The 20,149-nt window shown below is 42.0% G+C and overlaps 1 protein-coding gene across 1 annotated transcript in view; it reads left to right on the top strand.

The window, feature by feature from the left end:
* Positions 1–20,149, top strand: part of IPO5 (importin 5) — a 71,805-nt gene that overhangs the window by 15,013 nt on the left and 36,643 nt on the right. Inside the window, exons 4-16 of the mRNA XM_077482996.1 lie at positions 1,239–1,341; positions 3,354–3,450; positions 4,954–5,058; positions 10,155–10,277; positions 10,379–10,499; positions 10,610–10,697; positions 10,961–11,067; positions 12,025–12,149; positions 12,303–12,392; positions 12,993–13,166; positions 15,585–15,803; positions 16,348–16,431; positions 16,590–16,722. Coding sequence (XP_077339122.1) covers positions 1,239–1,341; positions 3,354–3,450; positions 4,954–5,058; positions 10,155–10,277; positions 10,379–10,499; positions 10,610–10,697; positions 10,961–11,067; positions 12,025–12,149; positions 12,303–12,392; positions 12,993–13,166; positions 15,585–15,803; positions 16,348–16,431; positions 16,590–16,722 — 1,569 coding nt within the window. The remainder of the gene's footprint in view (positions 1–1,238; positions 1,342–3,353; positions 3,451–4,953; positions 5,059–10,154; positions 10,278–10,378; positions 10,500–10,609; positions 10,698–10,960; positions 11,068–12,024; positions 12,150–12,302; positions 12,393–12,992; positions 13,167–15,584; positions 15,804–16,347; positions 16,432–16,589; positions 16,723–20,149) is intronic.

Raw genomic sequence — 20,149 nt, 5'->3', positions numbered from 1 at the left:
GTTGTTCTCAGCTGGTAACTGTGGTCACTGCAATAATGGGTGCCCAGCTGAGGTGCGGTCCAAAATAAAAGCATGACTTTGGTTTCAACGCCCTTATCAAGAGCTTAAAAAAAAGAAACTTGGTGTTTAGATATAATAGTGCATCCATGCAGCAACCTTTCATAAACTGCCAAAAAGGCAAATGCTCGCAATCGGGATGCTGGCTCCTGAGCCAGCCAGTGTAAGATATAATGTAACATAATGAGGTTAAAAAAACGAAAATTAGCCCTTTATAGCAGAAAAAAAGCAGATAATCTCTACTGTAAGGGGTTCATTTTTTACTGTAGAACTGTGAGTGTAATATTTACAGTAGTGATTATTTGCTCTTTTTGTACTATAAAGGGCTTTTAGTTTTTTTTTTTTTAACCCCATTATGTTACTGGCCGATTAATCGATTATGAAAATAGTAATCGATTATGAAATTAATCGATTAGTTGTCGATTAATCGATTAGTTGTTTCAGCCCTACTTCAGTTCTGCTTTTCACTGCAGGAGAGGTCCCTTTTCATTAAGGTTTGTATTTAGTGATTTGGCAAAATCTGTACTTCGATGCCTGCTGTGCAGTATTTGGCCTGCAGTATAAACATCTGACGTGCACAATTGAGAGAGGCTAAGCGGTTCTGTTAACAGTCTGTTTGAGATTGTTTGGTTAGGCTTCTAAGGGTCACAGGAGTGTCATTAGTTTTGACCTGTTTTAAGCAGAGAGCAGTCTGAAGTCCTCTGCTGATGTCTCTGGAATCGGTCCAGGCACCGTGATAATTCTGGATCTGCCAGGTGCCTCCACTGATGGCTGTCTCGGCAAGCCCCTGAGATGGCCACTCCCCGCCCCTCCACAGCTCAGCGCTCCAATTAGCATAGAGAAGCGGAGCAGCTGACGGGCAGCTCTCTGCTCAGGGAGCCAAGAGAACCAAGCCACTGGTGGTGTTCGATGGCTCGGTTCTCAGTACAGAGGTGGCAGGGGACAGATGCGGCATCGGACCAATGCTGCATCCACCTAAGTGTGAAACATATTTTTTCCATACTTTTAAATGCTATTTTGGAACTTTTGCAGGAAGCATTGTTATCTCAGAGCAATACTTGCCCTTTACAAGGACCTGATCTTGTGTTGGAACGCCTTTATATTGACATTTCTAATAGATTTTGAGATGAGCATTGAATTTGCTCCCTAAATGACATTGATTTTTCTTTTTGTTTAATCAGATGATGATGGCAATAATCAGTGGCCTGAAGCATTAAAGTTTTTATTTGATTCTGTGAGCTCTCAAGATGTTGGATTGCGTGAGTCTGCCCTGCATATCTTCTGGTATTGTATATTTTCGTTTGCACTCCTTTTTAATGGCACTAACAGACTAAAGTCTTAGTGAAATCCTTTTCTTGCCTTATTCTCAAGTACCAGCTTGTAATACTACATTACAGGGCCATTTTTTTTCAGTGCTGTGATAGTTTAATTGGCAATTACTTAGTCATGCACCACTACACTACGATACCTAAAGCTGCTATAACGCAAATCACATTATTGTAACATAGAATAGTGTTTGTACAGTGCTTACCTCTGTAAAAGCAAAATAAATTGCTTGTGGCACTACCTGGCCAAAGGTTCTAGCTGCAGTGTTTATAAACTGCACTGCAGTAATAAACTTTTCACCTCACTCTTTATGAACATATGGCAGTTGACATGTGGTTAAAGTGGCATTAAACTAAAAAGCAATTATATGTTTACTTACCAGTTCCTGGATGTGGTGGCTGCATTGTTTTTGGCTTTTATTTTCAGCAGCTGATCCTACCAGTCTGTTTTTAACAAGCTGTCCTGCAGAGGTTTGAGACAAGTCATTTAACACTGACAGTGGTGCTTATAATGGTCATCTTTTATTTAAAGTGGAACTTTACACCAATAAGTTACACAATTGATGTTCCTTAGGCTCCCTGCATCCCTCCACAAGTTGTGTAATACAAATTATTTGTCCTGTAGTCTTTACTGATTTTGTGCAGCCAGAACAGCATTTTCAGCATATGAGAGATGCTGAATTATACAGCTTACATTTGAATTTGCTTTTGGAGACTGATATTGCAATAGCACGACTACAATCTTCCCTGCTTCATGATCCGTGTGGCCAATCGTAACAATAGTAATCCAAATTACAAATGGCGATGATATTAATTCAAGCTGTCCTCTCAAAGACAGAAGTTCTGTCACTGAGTAAACTAAGCTCACATCTTCCTGTTTTTTCACTGTCTGTTCCCTGTAAATCGTCTCCTCCTGTAGGCTTCCCAGAAAAGTTGACATCCTGCAATACAATCTCTACAGCATGTAATATGTTGCAAGTTCTCTGACAAATGACATGCAGAGCACAGGCTGTTCCCCAGCTTCCCTTGCCTCTGTGTAGAAGGTCCACCTGTCTTGCCTTCAAGTGAGGAGAAGCGGCTCTGTTGCCTGCACAGGAAAGGGCTAATTAATAGAGGTCTGATCATTGTTGAGTTGCAGGGTTTATCAGAGCGGCACCAGCAATATTGGAAACTGGCCTGGGGGCTCCCTGCTATTTCACCATTATGTGCAGAGAAAGTCTGCTACTAAATTTGCACTGCAGGACATGATTGCCTCCACCGGTGGCTCGTGGAAGCGGCTGGAGGGGTCCCTCTCCTGCCGTTATACGTGATCGCACGGCGAATCCGCCACAGAGGCCACTTTTATCTGAAGGCGGACCACCCGTTGTAGATACCAGGGTTATGGTAGCTAGCTGCTGCCATAACGATATCCCTCTTCATATTCCAGCAAAGTAGATCGACGGCTGGTGGTCTCTAAGTGGTTAAGATTTTTTCGTAAGGGTCATAGTTCCACTCCAAGTAAAACCTTTATCTAAAAAGAAACTGCTGCAACAGCTCAGTTTTGGCTTGAGTTTGGCTTCAATTTGTAAGTTTAGTTAAATCTGCAAGCACGGTTAACACTACCCTCCCACCAGACTGTCAATGCTGCTGTCCAAAGGTATCTGTTACTCTTTCATTCAGAGTGGGGACACGACACACAGGTGTTACTGCCCATATCACCAGCTGAAAAGAGGGAAGGCAGGCTAAAGAAAACTAATGCAGCCACCATATTGAATGACTGGGCTGCAATCTATTACATTTAGGTTTAATGTTGCTTTAAACAAGTCACTTAGAAGAAGCCTACATGGCACCATTGTAGCTTGAATTTTTTGGTTCAGAAAATTCACTGGATTCTGCTGATTTAAGTCCACTTTTAGCTTTGGAACAGGTTCAGTGTCCAAAAACATTCCAGATGCATAGTTTTCTTGATGAGATGCAACATCTGTTTTTCAGGAACTTTCCGGGTATTTTTGGAAATCAGCAGCAGCATTACTTAGAAGTTATTAAGAGAATGCTTGTCCAGTGTATGCAAGACCAGACTCACCCCCAGGTATTGATTGATATTATGCAAACTATTTGAAATAACTTTTTGTAGGTTAAATGAGCTGACTGTAGTAATTGTTTTGTGACATTTCTCTGAATATACAGTGTGCTTCTATAGACTTATTTGTTACCAGCCATAAGGGCTTAATGATTCAAACCTCACACTAATATAGAAAATGACTTTCAGATACTTTTTTTTGGCCTGTTATGTCTTGGCCATGATACATCCAAGCTTCCTTTGGACTCTTGAGAGGTGGGGTATAGACTGCTAGTGACTTGGCAGTTTCGGCATCTTCACTGTTCCCAGGAGCTTTTTCTGTATGACTATTTTGTCACTTTTGCTGTGCAAGGCCAAGTCCGATAATTGGAGAGCAGGCTGCATTCCCAGGACGGCTAGAGAACTGACCACTGTTCTCCTGCTGGTCGGTCTTTATTAGGAAAGCAGAGTGACTGGCAGCAACACAAGGGATTTCACACAAAGGAAACAATACAAAGAGATACAATACTAGGCTTCTATATAACCTTGACTATGCTGCTTTTCTTATGGCGCTATGACACATGAGGTTGTGGAGTATTAGTCTGTACACCTAGGTGGCAGGACACAATTTTTTAAATTTGCATTAACCTCCCTAGTGGTGATCCTGAGTCTGGCTCGGGCTGGGATTTCAGTACCACGAGCGGTAACCCTCGAGATCGCATCGCTGGATACATGGAGAAGTTACTTACCTTGTCCCCTGGATACAGCGATGTCCCCGCGCTGTGTGATCGAGCTGTCCTCCGCTCGATTCACACAGTGCCCGAGTGCCGCTGAGCTCCATTCCCTGTGACGTTACAGCGCACGGGAGCGGAGATCGGCGCCACATTCAAAAAGCAAAAACGCACAACACAGTACTGTAATCTTAGATTACAGTACTGTGTAAACCCCCCCCCCCCCCCTTTGTCCCTAGTGGTCTATCCAGTGCCCTGCATGCACTTTTATATTATAAATACTGTTTTTTTTTGTTTTGTTTTTTTTCTGCCTGGAATTTGGAGATTGCCCATAGCAACCAAAAACTGTCCCTTTATGTCAAGTGATTTTAGACCAACTAGGAAACGGTTATAATAAATTATAATCACTTGCGGAATTGGGCGATAGCGATTTGTGGGGAAATTCATCATCAAACAATAAATCTAACAGTGACAATTCTGCAAATGAGCAAATTTCAGTGTTTTTGGATCTGATTACATTATTGAACCATTTTTATTATCATATTATAAATTTTATCATACCCAGGATGTCTGCTAGACTCTGGTTTGAACAGATTTAAGAGTTATGCCTAAGAATTGCAGGCCTACAATATAAAACGCCAAATTTCCATGCAAAATAATTGCACCGCTTTCAGCACCTAAAATCAGAACTAATCATCATACCGCCAGGGAGGTTAAAGGGAAAGTGCTTGAAGCTGTATACATGTTATAAATGTCATCTGACTTTCATATTTTTTTTAAACTTCTTTATTTTTTTTTGTAGATCAGGACACAGTCTGCCAGGGCGGCTGCCGCATTTGTTCTAGCTAATGAACACAACGTTCCCTTACTGAAGCACTTCGCAGACTTGTTACCCGGTGTTCTTCAGGTGAGATCCAAAGATCATCCTTTTCCACTCAGGCATTGAACTTGTGTTAGTCATGATTTATTAATAAAAATATATAGAGAGAACATCAACCAAAAATACTGAAAAAAAACATGATATAAATGTAATTTGAGTTGCAGTTCAATACAAGTAATTTATGCCCTACCAACCAACAATAATTCTGGCTCCCACAGACTGGCTACAGTATGTGGTACACATTGGAGCTGCACAATTCTGAATAAAAAGTACCTTTAACGAAACACATGGCCTCTTTAAACAGTCACGCGAGTATGTGAAACAATGAATCCTTCGTAGAAGATCAGTCAAGTGCCAGATTATGATCGAATATCCTGCTTTGGATGAGCTGTTCTGGTGATTGTATATGGAAATCTAGAGGCTGCTTGTGCTCCCTTACAGATGATGCATTGATACAGAAAGCTCATGTGACTGTGTGGAAGAGTCCACATGTTCCTTTAATTTTTCAATCAAAAATGCAGATTTTGTGAAAAATTCATGTGACATGGTTAAATATTGCATTTGAATCTTTTACAACAAATTGTGCTCAAGGCATATTTCTTAGATTTGGTAGGCAAATCTTTACTTTTTTATTTGGTTTCACGTACTTGTGTAGTGTCGTCAATTTACGCAGAGCTTTACATATACGGTACATTCACATCAGTCCCTGCCCTCAAGGAGCTTACAACCGTAGGTCTCTGACGCATTCATATATTACACATACTTAACAGATCCAAAAGATGTATGCACTTGAGCCCTAAAGAACAAACGGAGGGGGTTGCAGGTCATGTCTATCATGGGTGCACCCTTTTATGGAATGTTTATTTGTAGGATGGTTTTACAGCGGTGGAAAATTTAATCCCCTGCCGATTTTGTAAGTTTGCCCACTTAAAAAGAAATGCAGGGTCTTTTTTTTTTTTTTTTTTATTTTTTTTTTTTTATATCATAGGTGTATTTTAAATGATCGAGACAGAATATAAACCAAAAATCCAGAAAATGCATGATACAAATGTATCATTCATTGAACTGCAACTTGTATTTGATCCCCAAGCAAAACATGACTTAAGTTCCATACACTCGATCGGACTTTAAACAAACTTTCCTGTGTATTTTTGTACAAAGGGCGTTGGCTGTGAACTTAAGCATACACACGATCGGACTGTTTCTGCCAAATGTTTTTTTTACTCTTTACTGCCACCTTTGGTCAACTTCTGTATTGTCTGATATTTTGCATTGGTTCTGAGCATGTGTGCTTGTAAAGTTTGATTGGTTTTCTGTACACACGATTGGATTTTGCTCCATCGGACTTATGTTGTCGAAGTTTGTTTGCACAGCCAACATTTGTCCGATGAAAAAGTTTGGAGCGTATACATGGTCAGATGTTGCCTTAAAACGGCTAATTTGCATGTTTGTCAAAAAGTCAGTGTACGGGCCTTTAGAGCATCTAAATCTTTAAGGTTTCTTGGCTGTTGCTGGTCATACGTGTGTGTGTGTGTCTATATGTATAGATCTACTGCAGTGAGGTATGTCATCAGCCCCTCTTGGATTCCCTGAGGTGCAATATTGGCACCTGTGCCAAATCTGCTTCGGGTGGCCAACGTTGTGGGATTCCTGGACAGGTAAGTGTCCTTTATATTAAAAGTCAGCAGTTACAGTATTTGTAGCTGCTCATTTTAAAATTTGGAACTCTGCTTTAACCACTTCAGGACCGCCGTATTGCCAATGTACGTCAACACAATGGCACAGGCAGGCACAATCACGTAGATGTACGTGATTGCCTTCCAGCGGGTGGGGGGTCCGATCGGACCCCCTCGCGCTGGTTACGGCGGTCCGGTTCGTTCCAGGAGCGCTCCGTGATGAGGGGATGGCCGTTGGTTTTCGGCCACCCCCTCTGGATCGCTCCTGGCCAATGAGAAGCTTCCTCCCACTGTGTATTGTTTACACAGGAAGGAGGAAGTGATGTCATTCTCCTCGGGGCGGTCTTTTTGACCGGACTACGAGGAGAAGACTAATAGTAAGTGTGCACCAACACTACACTGACATGTAGGTACACACAGGCACACAAACCCGCCCCCCCCATCCCCCCCCAGTCACAGTGTCACTGATTGCATTGATCATTTCTTTACTGATCAATGCATTCAGTGTCAGTTGTGACAGTAAAAACTGTCAGGACAGTTAGTGTTAGGTCCAGGGTAGCCCCCTATCACCCCCCAATAAAGATTTAACCCCCTGATTGCCCCTAGAGTTAACCCTTTCACCCCCTTTTGCCAGTGTCACTAAGCGATCATTTTTCTGATCGCTGCATGTGTCGCTAGGTAGTTATTTTTTTAGGTTCGCCGCCAGGTTTTTATATCGCTAGGTACCCCGATATACTACCCAATAATGGTTTTAACCCCCTGATTGCCGCTAGTTAACCCTTTTACCCCCTTTTGCCAGTGTCACTAAGCGATCGTTTTTCTGATCGCTGCATTAGTGTCGCTACAGTCGCTAGGTAGCTAGTTATTTTTTTAGGTTCACCGCCAGGTTTTTATAGCGCTAGGTACCCCGATATACTACCCAATAATGGTTTTAACCCCCTGATTGCTGCTAGTTAACCCTTTCACCCCCTTTCACCAGCGATCACAGTATAAGTGTCACTGGTGACGCTGGTTAGCCAGTTAGTTATTTAGGTTCCCCGTCAGGTTTTTATATAGCGCCAGGGACCCCCATATACTACCTAATAAAAATTTGAACCCCCTGATTGCCCCTAGTTAACCCTTTCACCACTGATCACCGTATAAGTGTTACGGGTGACTCTGGTTGGTTTGTTTTTTATAGCATCAGGGCACCCACCATTTATTACCCAATAAAGGTTTAACCCCCTGATCACCCGGCAGGTGATATCAATTAGGTTTTAGGGTCAGGGTCTGCGTCGCCCCAGGCAGCGCTAGGTTAGTGCCAATACCGCTAACACCCACACGCAAAGCATACACCTCCCGTAGTGGTATAGAATCTGAACAGATCAATATCTGATCAGATCTATACTAGCGTCCCCAGCAGTTTAGGGTTCCAAAAAAACGCATTGTTAGCGGGATCAGCCCAAATACCTGCTAGCACCTGCGTTTTGCCCCTCTGCCCAGCCCACCCAAGTGCAGTATCGATCGATCACTGTCACTTACAAAACACTAAACACATAACTGCAGCGATCGCAGAGTCAGGCCTGATCCCTGCCATCGCTAACAGGTTTTTTGGTAGCATTTTATATTCAAATCCGGAAGGCAGTGCTTGGTTTTCGGGGTCCCGTACGTGGCTAGGCTCCCAAAAAGTCCCCCACATGTGGTATCCCCGTACTCGGGAGAAGCAGCAGAATTTATTTTGGGGTGTAATTTGACTTCTGCCCATAGCATGTGTGAGCAATATATCATTTAGTGACAACTTGGTGCAAAAAAAAAAAAGTTTGTAATATTCCCGCAACTTTTGGCAAAATATAAAATATTCCATGGACTCAACATGCCTCTCAGTAAATAGCTTGGGGTGTCTACTTTCCAAAATGGGGTAATTTGGGGGGGGTTTTGTGCTATTTTGGCATTTTATGGCCTTTGAAACTGTGATAGGTAGTGAGGAGTTAAATCAAAAATTTGCACCCTTAGAAATCCTGAAGGTGGTGGTTGGTTTTCGGGGTGCCGTGCGCGACTAGACTCCCAAAAAGTCCCACACATGTGGTATCCTCATACTCGGGAGAAGTAGCGGAATATATTTTGGGGTGCAATTCCACATATAACCATGGCATGTGTGAGCAATATATCATTTAGTGACAACTTTTTGTAAAAAATTTTTATTTTATTTTTTTGTCATTATTCAATCCCTTAGGACAAAAAAAATATTCAATGGGCTCAACATACCCATCAGCAATTTCCTTGGGGTGTCTACTTTCCAAAATGGGGTCATTTGGGGGGGATTTGTACTGCCCTGCCATTTTAGCACCTCAAGAAATGAGATCGGCAGTCATAAATTAAAAGCTGTGTAAATTCCAGAAAATGTACTCTAGTTTGTAGACGCTATAACTTTTGCGCAAACCAAAAAATATACGCTTATTGACATTTTTTTTTTTTACTAAAGACATGTGGCTGAATAAATTTTGCCCTCAATGTATGACTAAAATTTAGTTTATTCGATTTTTCTTATAACAAAAAGAAGAAAATATCTCTTTTTTTTTCAAAATTTTCGCTCTTTTTCCATTTATATCGCAAAAAAAAAATCGCAGAGGCAATCAAATACCATCAAAAGAAAGCTCTATTTGTGGGAAGAAAAGGACGCAAATTTCGTTTGGGTGCAATATTGCATGACCGCGCAATTACCATTTAAAGCAGCGCAGTGCGAAATTGCAAAAAGACCTCTGGTCCTTAAGGTGTTTATTGGTCCGGAGCTGAAGTGGTTAAATTGACTAGACTAATGTGTTCTAGAGCTGCATGATCGTTAAAAGATCACAATCTCAATTCAACCCCCTCACGATGCTAATCGGCTGTTTTTTGATTCTATGTAAACCGTGCAGAGCCAGCAAAAAAGCCAACAAATGTTTATAAACATTCATCAGCACTGAGAGATAGAGAATACCTTGTTGTATCTTCGCTTTTAAATGAAAGGAATGAACTTTGGTAGATGGCAGTTTAACCACTCTCTTCGGAGATCAGCAGGAAAAAAATGCTCCAGATGGATGTCAAACTTTATTGTAGTGTACCTAATACAGCCAACACAATAAAGACCTTGTGAGATGCTATATTACATATTTGTTTTGAGACCTAAAAATAGGCGCTCCTAATTTTAAGAGTTGGGTATATTAAAAGTATGCAAATTCAGAGAGCTTTATATCAAAAATTTTTTATTTTTTTTGCAGAGACTCTAGAGAATAAAATGGCGGCCATTGCAATATTTTGTCGCACTGTATTTGCACAGTGGTCTTTCAAACTAAATTTTTGGGGAAAACATGCACTTCAATGAATTAAAAAAAAAAAAAAAAACTCAGTTGTAGCCCTATTTCTATTTTTTTTTTTTTTTTTTTTTTTTTTTTTACCAGTACTCCTAATATATTAAAATATATTTTTTAGGCTGTGAATGAGTCGTGTTATCAAAATGATGATTCTGTTCTGAAGTCACTTGTGGAAATTGCAGATACAGTTCCCAAATATTTGAGGCCCAACCTGGAAGCAACTTTGCAACTAAGCTTAAAGGTAGTAGTTATTTCATGCAATTTTTTTTTTTATTATTTTTTTTTTTTTTTTTTTTTACTACTCTAACATAAGTACATTTTTTTATTTAATTTTTTTTGTAGCTTTGTGCTGACACAAGCTTAAGCAACATGCAAAGACAGTTAGCACTTGAGGTTATTGTCACCCTCTCGGAGACAGCTGCCGCTATGTTGAGGAAACATACAAGTATTGTTGCTCAAGCAAGTAAGTCTATCTTGAATGTTGTCTCTGTAAGCCTTGCTGATGGATTTGTTTTGTGTGCTTTTGTCTGTCTGGTCTTGGTGTTTTTGTTTAATGACTCCTTTTGCTTTTAGTACCCCAAATGTTAGCAATGATGGTAGACCTAGAAGAAGATGAAGAATGGTCAAATGCTGATGAGTTGGAGGATGATGATTTTGACAGGTAACCTAATGTAGTATGTGTGTGTATGTATTTTTTTTTTTTTTTTCCCCTAGCTGGACAATATGCTGGGAAATGTCCCTGCCCATATGCTTCATTACCCATTTTGCTACTTTTAAATCGGTTGGTTTTCTTGCATGTAAAATGTGTTTTTAATGTTCAAGTATGGCTGTTTTTCTGTCCTTTGATCACATTTGCTCCTTCTTGAATGAATCGATCTAAACACATTTTTTTACGCCTTAGTTTTTTTTTGTTTTAATTCCTAGCAATGCTGTAGCTGGTGAAAGTGCCTTGGACAGAATGGCTTGTGGTTTGGGTGGAAAGATTGTCCTCCCCATGATTAAGGAACATATCATGCAAATGCTACAAAACGGTGAGTCATTTCATATGTTACCTGTGCTAAAGAAAGAGAACTTGTCAGTTTATGGGGCTGACAATCTAATTCTGTTTTTATTGCACTGCGCTCAGCCATTTTGTAAGCCATTGAAATGGGGTACTTAAAAGAACATTAATGGTCTTTATGTAAGATGTGATATTCCAACAAAAGTTGATCTAGTCACATTCTTTTTGAATGTACAATCTTTCACCCTTTTACTGCCACTGATGTCACATGGGGTGGGGGGTGCAGTATAGGGGGTTAGTTCATTTACTTCCAGCTGCTACAGCAAACTGGGTGGTTGTGCAAATTTGACAAACATGTTATACTTGCCTGCTGTGCCACGACTTTGCATAGAACAAACCCCATCCTCCTCTTCTTGGGTCTTCTGCCCAGAGCTCTGGACTTCTCCCATGCTAAGTGTCCCCATAGCAAGCCGCTTGCTATGTGGGCTTTCATGCATGCTTGCTCCCGACCCCTGCCCCTACACCTTCCTTGCTGGGTGTGATTGACAGCAGCAGGAGCCAATGTGGATGCAGAGAGCCAGGACTATCTTGTGTACATTTCTGGATCAGGCTCAGGTAAGTACAGTGGGGGGAGGCGCATACCAAAGTGTGTGTATGTATAAGATTTTTTAATATATATGTAATAGCTGCTCAGGTATCTGAGACAGTAGTAGCAAACACTTAAGTTATACCTTGCTTTAGGCCATAAGTGTTTTTTTTTGTTTTGTTTTTTCCCCCCTCCAAGCCAGTTGGTGTTAAGCAATTTTGGCTTCCTCATCTTTGTACTCTACTTTTTTATTTTTTTCACAACAATTTTTCGTTTTGTATAACTTCATATGTGGTTATACTTTAGATCCCTTTATCTTGTAATTGTCACTGAACTGGGGAGCATATGGTCCGGTTTACATAAATATTTCCAACTGATATTTAGTATTTTATTTTTCTACAGCTAACTGGAAGTACAGACATGCTGGTCTTATGGCATTATCAGCCATTGGAGAGGGCTGTCACCAGCAAATGGAGAGCATCCTTAATGAGATGGTTAACTTTGTGTTACTTTTTCTCCAAGACCCTGTAAGTATCATACTGTCTAAAATGGTAGTTGATTTGCTTGGTACAGTTTAGATGGATGTGTTATTAGTAAGCATCTCAATAGTTTTAACGCCTGTCAAGGTTATGGGTGAAAATCAGATTAAAATGTTAACTTATTATTATTTTTTTTTGTAGCATCCAAGAGTACGGTATGCTGCATGTAATGCTATTGGGCAGATGGCTACAGACTTTGCCCCGGCCTTCCAGAAGAAGTTTCATGAAAAGGTATGTAAGCACCTATATATTTGTGTTTTATACATTCTGCAAATATTAGAATTTATAGCCAAGTATATTCTATGCGCTTCTTTCAATGATTGTCCTATTTAGTAAGGCTGTATAACTGCACAGTAATAGAAACTAAAGTGCTACAAACCCCAGCAGTTTGTATTTTTTATGTAGCCATTGATTGAACACTACTAGACAACAGAATTACTTGGAAGTTTAAGTTCACATTTTTCAGAAAAAATGAAAAGGTGTGCCAACATCCTCGCTTATTCCACTGATCCCTACTGCAGTTACCTCTGTGGATGATTCATTTTTTTCACTGGACATGCAGTTGGTGACGTGACTGCTTTGACCAAATTGAATTGCTCTTATCCATTCCAGTGTCTCTAAGGAAGGAAAAGAAGCTGTGGCTTTCAAATAACTAGACTGCTGCACAGTCTTTGTGGGCAGGAAAAGTTAATAATCCATGGTGGTAAGTGCACTGTAGAGTGTTCACCTTTTCACAAGAAAATTAAAAAAGTTAACTTTCACTCAGATGAACTATCCTATATGAATCCAGTTAAAATTTATTGCTCAAACTATGTTCTTGTTTTTCTATAGGTGATTGCAAGCCTGCTTCAGACTATGGAAGACCAAGCTAATCCCCGTGTCCAGGCCCATGCAGCTGCTGCTCTTATCAACTTTACTGAAGATTGTCCAAAGTCATTGCTTGTTCCTTACCTCGATAATCTGGTTAAACACTTGCATTCCATTATGGTCGTCAAATTGCAGGAGGTATGGTTTGGCTATATATAAGCTGGTCATTACACATTTTAATGCACTCATTAAATAAATGCACATAGGTGTTAAATTAGACCCATAGAACACTTTTTTCCTAGTTCCCTTTTCCCAGGCACGTATACATATGGGTTTGTAGGCTGAGGCCGAGGACCCCAGCAGTAGGCAGAGCTCTGAAATAATGCGTGGGATCAGGTCCTCCGCTATGAACAATCTCTCAAAGTGTGAGCAATGTGGTATCTTATAGAGCTACCGTGTACTTCAAAGAAATTGTGTAACGGTCTATTTCCACCAAGTTCAACTGAGGTCTCCCAGTCCTGTCCTCCAGGGATTCAAAGGGTATCCTTTTGCCATCTCTCAGCAATTTTACCACAGCTGGCATTCTTGGATGTTGTGACCCTTCGCTGGGGAGTTTAAGTATCTGCACATATGGCTCGCGAGTGTTGGGGAGAACTTGGCATAGTACACTTTGGTAAACCCGTCGAGGCCTGGGCTTTTCCCATTGGGTAGTGATTTGATGAGGGTTTCTAGGTCAGTTTGTTGGTCTTCAGTTAGGGGGTGCAGTCCATTAATGGATAGTTAGTCACGGATTTTTGTCAGTCTGACTATTCTGGCATCTGGGGTTGTGTTGGCATCTAAGTTTGTAAAGGTGGGCACAATAGTCTCTGAACCCTGCTGCCATCTTGGAGGATTGAAATGTTATGTCCCCTGTAGAGGAGCGGATTTTGTGTTTGGACTCGTTTCGTTCACAAGGCTCATCATGCAGCCACGCTTATTACTATGTTCATAGTACTTATGTGATATGTACCCCAACTGTCTCCACGCCTGGCGTTCTAGTAAATGCGAAAAATGGGTCTGTAAGCTGTCCCGGGGGGGGGGGGGGGTGATATCTTGTCCATCCCTAGGGCTCAAAGCTCTCTATCAAAGTTGAATCAGGTCATATACATAGGGGCCCAGGGTAGGCGTTGTCTCCATTCCTCATGCGGATTTGGCAAGTTTGCCTTAATGTTGGGGGAAGGAGAAGAAGCTTGAGGTCCAAGTATGGCCATCTGTACCTTGGCAAAGAGGGGCCGGGAGAGGCAGCGCCACCACCAGAATGTGGATGAGTCTACAACTGCAGCGTTGAGGCATCTGTGTCCAGGGCTGAGGGAGTCTGATGGCTGGAAAGTTTGCTATCTCTGGGTGCCCATGCCAGTCTTGAAATTCTACCTTATCTAGTGCCAGGGCTGAGAGGAAGTGAGGGAGGTCCCCTCTGGTGCGTAGTGTGGGCGAACGGCCATCTTTGGTAGCCTGTAAATCGAAGGGGAAGCCCCAGCAATATACGAGGCCTGCTTCTTGGAGGGCCACTAATACAGGTTTCAGGGCCCGACGCTGCATAATGGTGCGTCTTGAGATGTCTTGGAAGAAGCATAGGTGGGCGCCATCAAAATAAAAGGGCCTGTTGCGCATTATCTGCTCTTTAAGGTTGTATTTATGCAATTTGCAAATTATGTCCCCGGTGTCAGCATCCTGGGATGGGGGCCTCATGACCCGGTGAGCTCGGTCAATCTCGATGGGTGCTGTGTCTGGGAGCTCTAAGATCATCCGGAATATCCCTTGCAATGAGGGGATGATATCTTTGGAGGCTGTAGCTTCTGATACGGATATTTGCCCATCTGCTACGGTTTTGAAAAATTATCAAGTTATAACAGTGAATCCAGCGTCTGGTCCTGGGCTGCACATCTCATCTGCAGGGCTAACATGGAAGGGAGAGCCTCATCTAGCCTCTGTTCTAGTGTGTGTCTCCCCTGTACTGTACTGTACTGTACTGCCCAGGTGTGTAGTATCTTCCTTGAATGCTTTTTCCACCCTTGCTGTGAATCTCTCAAGGTCCCCCTAGTAGGGAGGGACCATATATGCCTCTTAATGTCTCCATCCATGAGGTCTGCAATGTCGGATCCCTCAGCCCGGGAGATGGTGGACCCAGGGGAGGCCGGGGGTGCAGAGTTACTCACCAATCTGGGTGATAACTGTGGGGATGTAGCAGGTGCTGTGGGCTGCTTCTATGCTGCTGCATGTTGCTTTGCGGTTTTGCTGGCCGGTGCCATCTTGGATTTTTCTTGCGCCTTGCCGCGGGTCCTGGGAAAATACAAATCTAGCTGCCCTTGTCTCAATTCTGTCCACAGGTGGTATTCTGCCTCTTTGACATGTTGTGAGCCATTTTAGGGCTCAGGATCGCGGGTATGCCGCTGGTGAAATAGTGGTGGGAGCGTAGCGCAGACCAAGCACGTCCTCACTTCTCCATGTCCAGGACACGTCCCCCATAAATGTGTTAAGCTTTTTGGATAGCATAGGGAAAGGGGTAACACCTCTAACATTTGTTTTGCTGTCTGTGCCCCTGTTCAGAAGATTTCACCTCCTTTCTTTGCATTTCAGCTAATTCAAAAGGGAACAAAGCTGGTCCTGGAACAAGTTGTGACTTCAATTGCCTCTGTGGCAGACACAGCAGAAGAAAAGTTTGTCCCCTATTACGATTTGTTTATGCCATCCTTGAAACACATTGTGGAAAATGCAGTGCAGAAAGAGCTTCGGCTTCTCAGGGGGAAGACTATTGAATGCATCAGTCTTATTGGGCTGGCTGTAGGTAAAGAAAAGGTGAGTGTTCTGTGCTGTCTTTACAAGAGCTATATCTCTATATATAATATTAAAAAAATTGAAGTTTTCAAACTTAACTCTAGCTGATGGAGATTTTATGTTCATAGTAACTTAAAGGGAGCTCCAGTCTCCCCCGGAAGTGTCAGCAGCTACAAATACTGTAGCTGCTGACTTTTACTATAAGGACACTTGCATGTCCAGGGATCCTGCAGTGTCGGCACCCCTAGCTGATTCATCTATTGGTTTCAGGTGCAGGCATTGTAGGTAAGGGAAACGGACTGTTTCCTACTGCACATGCACATTCTGAATGGTCCTGCTGTCTTCTGTGACCTGAAGGCAGCGGGGGGAGGAGGAGCCGGAAATGTCAGATTGGCGCTCTACCCGGAAGTGGGAGAGGGTGTTTGTCAACCAGGTACCTGCTCATCCGCCCAAAACAAATTTTCAAATGTGGCAGCTCCACTTTAAACCCAAACATTTTTTGTTTAAAGTACTTTTTAGTTGACATGGACAAGTAGTAATTCTTCAGTGCACTTTATTCTTTCAGTTCATGCAAGATGCGTCAGATGTAATGCAGCTTCTTCTAAAAACTCAGACTGACTTCAGCGAATTGGAAGATGATGATCCTCAGGTATGTTCACAAAATATACATTTTAATCTTGTTTCATGTTTGACAACAGACTTAAATCGGTGATAATCCTTGTGCTTATTTACGCAAACTTATTGTAAAATGTATTCCAATTTAAAACTTCAGGATGTGTTTTTTTTTTTTTTTTTTTTTTTTTTAAGATTTCATATATGATCTCTGCTTGGGCACGCATGTGCAAGATTCTTGGGAAGGAATTTCAGCAATACCTCCCTGTGGTCATGGGTCCTCTTATGAAAACTGCATCAATTAAACCAGAGGTTGCTCTCCTTGACAGTGAGTTGCATTTACTTAGGATTCTATTCGCATCTTTAACCATTGGGGTGATCTGTGGATGAGTGTATATTTTGGCCTTTCAAAAACTGTTTTCTGAAATGATTTGACATGGAATGTTTCTGAGCAATGTTACATCGATAACATGAGGTTGATTGTATGTATATATGTTTGAACACTAACCAAAATTGTATGTACTGCTAGTATTTAATTTTTTTGTTACTGGAATGCTCAGGTAGAGCTTAAAGGGGTTGTAAAGGTAAATGTTTTTTCACCCTAATGCATTCTATGCATTAGGGTGAAAAAACATCTGACACTGCCTGCGCCCCCAGCCCCCCCCCCCCCCCCCCCCCGTTTTTACTTGCCTCGCTCGCCCCCGCCGTCCTTTTCACCGTTCAGCCTGGCCGCTGATTGGCTGGAGTAGATGGATGGAAAGCAGCGCAGCCATTGGCTCGTGCTGCTGTCAATCACATCCACTGATGCGGGGGGCGGGGCTGTGTGATACAGCGAGCAGCTATAGCCGCCGGCTGTATCACGGGAGCGCGCCCGCCGGTGCTTCTGACCATGCGAGGAAGCTCACATGAACGTGAGAAGTACCTGTGGGAGGAAGCTGAGACAGCTGCCGAGGGACCCCAGAAGAGCAGGTTCGGGACCACTCTGTGCAAAGCGAGCTGTACAGTGGAGGTAAGTATAACATGTTTGTTTAAAAAAATTAAAAAAAATTCACTTTACAGTCCCTTTAAAGCAGACTGATTACAAATTCTTTGAAACGCTGAATTAAACTGGAATGTAGTTTTTAGGATACATTGAAACATGCAAGCAGCGGCATAAATAATGGTAGAAAAGTGGTTTTAAGCATACCCCCCATCAACCTAGCTGAAAATTCTGCAAATGTATTTGAGTAGCTTAATAGCCACTGGATAGCTTTTACATGTGGCGAAAGGGGGTCCCTCTCCTTCCACTTGCTCCTTGGTGGAATGGGATAGCCCAGGAAGGCAGAGACTTAGCCAGCAGTTTCGCTGGCTTCCCGTGGGGAAGACTGAGGACCGGAACGTCCCTGATTATCTGTGGTCAAAGAAAAAAAAAACTAAAGGCGATCAGTATTTCTTATCGTACATCATGGGACACAGAGCCATAGTAGTTCCTATGTGGTTTATAGGCCACCTTCAGGTGATGGACACTCACACCATAAGACAAAAAGTGCACTCCCTATATAACCCCTCCCATTAATGGGAGTACCTCAGTTTTTTCTGCCAGTGTCTACGGTGTTGGTCACGAGTGAAGATGTGCTGTGCTCCACTGGAGCAATCCTTGCTGGGGCTAGCCATGCTGCCGGATCCATTCAAAGTGTCTTTTTGGTCGAATTGAATGGTACCTGGGCCTCGTATCTGAAGAAACGAGGTCTTGCCTGTAACGCGTCTTTAATAAAAATAAAAAAAACTGGACCCTGGGATCCAGTACTTTTTGGTATTAAGGCCATAACATTTTTATTGGCGGTGGTGCTATTACAGGTGCAGGATTGTGGGTTGTGATCATGTAAAATGTGTTGCACTAAAGTACAAAAAAATTTAATTCATATTTATCATATCAATTTCATAAGGTGCAAATAATGGATACAAAATTTTACTAAATGTAAGTGTCCGTGCAGATATAAATCTAAAGTCCTAAAACCAGAGTCCTGTTTGTGCATCAATTCCAATTTGTCATTCTTCACAATATGTGCCAGCAACATCCAATACCAGTAATGATAACGTTGCAGGCTTACCAGACCACCGTGACCGCATATGCAGAGTGGTCAACCCAAGCGCAAATGTTTGTTAAAGCGGTTCTTCACCCTAAAGGGGAAGTTCCGCTAATCTGATCCCTCCCCCCCCCCCCTGCCGGTGCCACAATCGGAACCTTTCGGGGGGGGGGGGGGGGGTGCAGTTACCTGGATAATCCAGGTATCTGCACCCACTTCCGGGCAGACCCCGGCAGATTCCCTGCCCCCCGTTGTGTTCTGGGAAACGCACAGTTCCCAGGACACAGCAGGGGACCAGAAGAGACGTGACATGCGCAGTAGGGAACCGGGCAGTGAAGCCGCAATGTTTCACTTCCAGATTCCCTGACAGAGGATGCCGACATCGCTGGACCCTGGGACAGGTAAGTGTGATTTTATTCAAAGTCAGCAGCTGCAATATTAGTAGCTGCTGGTTTTTTTTTTTTTTTTTTTTTTGTTTTTTTTTTTTTTTTGGTGCAGAACCACTTTAACATTAATGGCACTTTTCCTCATCGAACACCAGGGTAGACATCTGGACCCCATGCCAAATGGACATCTCCAAATCTCTAATGGCTCAAATTCTTCCTCAATGGGGGTTCAGACTTTCCAGAGTTGCTCCTGATGTAGTTGGTCTCCCTCTTCTCCAGCCAGAGTTTGTACATGCGCTGTGGGAATCGTTGAGCTTCAGATTGTACAAATAGAATTTGAGCCATTAGAGATTTGGAGGAGTCAGTTTTAGTATTTGGATCCAGATGTCTACCCTGGTTTTCTATGAAAAGTGCCATTGATGTTAATGGGAATAGCATTGGAGCTTTGGTTTACCACTCTGAATTTCACTTTGGTCACCTTGTGAAAAAAAAAAAATTGGATTGATGCACATATAAATAGGACTTTCTTTGGTTTTTCGGGCTTTTGATTTATTTCTGCTTGGACACATTTTTCTAATTTTTAACGTGTCTGTTATTTGCACTTTATAATCGTATTTGTTTGTATGATAAATTAGATGAATAAAGAGTTTTTTGGTACTTTAACACAACAGTTTTTACATTTTGACATTTGAAGGGAAATCATACAGGACTTGAGGTAACAAACCTTGGGACTTTAATGGTGGTAGAGTTTGGAAATGATCAATTTACCAACAGTATTTAATGAAACAAATTTTATTACAGGCATTTTTTTAAAAAAAAGACACGAGGCAAACGCTGATTTTTATAAATTAAAATAGTTCACTGAAATTTAATGCATAGAAAATACCATTCGCTCATTGGAGCTTCTTCAGGAGACTTGGGGTGTGGCATCTAATATGCTATAAACAACCTTTTTTTGTTAAATGCTCATCTTGTGTAAATCCATAAGAATATACATAAACAAATCGTGTGCATGTGTGTATATGCATGCATGTGTATATATATAATTTGTGTATGACCCCTGAGTAAGCAGGAGGTTCTTGCTGTATGTAATCTGACGGCACTCATCCTGCCCCCTCGCCGTCCTCTCCACGGCAGCAGTAATCTGAAGTGAGGCTGCATTGATGGGCACTGACCATTTTGCTTCAAAGTTCTTTATTTAAAATGTAAGGTTTTCTTTTTTCCCCTGAAACTTTCATCCTAAAATGTAAATCTATTCTCTCTCTCCCCCTCTCCCCCCCCTCTCTCTCTCCCCCCCCTCTCT

Source organism: Lithobates pipiens, unplaced genomic scaffold (assembly GCF_037356315.1).
Source record: "Lithobates pipiens isolate NorthernLeopardFrog02 unplaced genomic scaffold, aLitPip1_a1.2 Scaffold_16, whole genome shotgun sequence".
Taxonomy (NCBI): Eukaryota; Metazoa; Chordata; class Amphibia; order Anura; family Ranidae; genus Lithobates; species Lithobates pipiens.
Note: the sequence above shows the minus strand (reverse complement) of the source record. Positions and strands in the feature narration are given on the sequence as shown.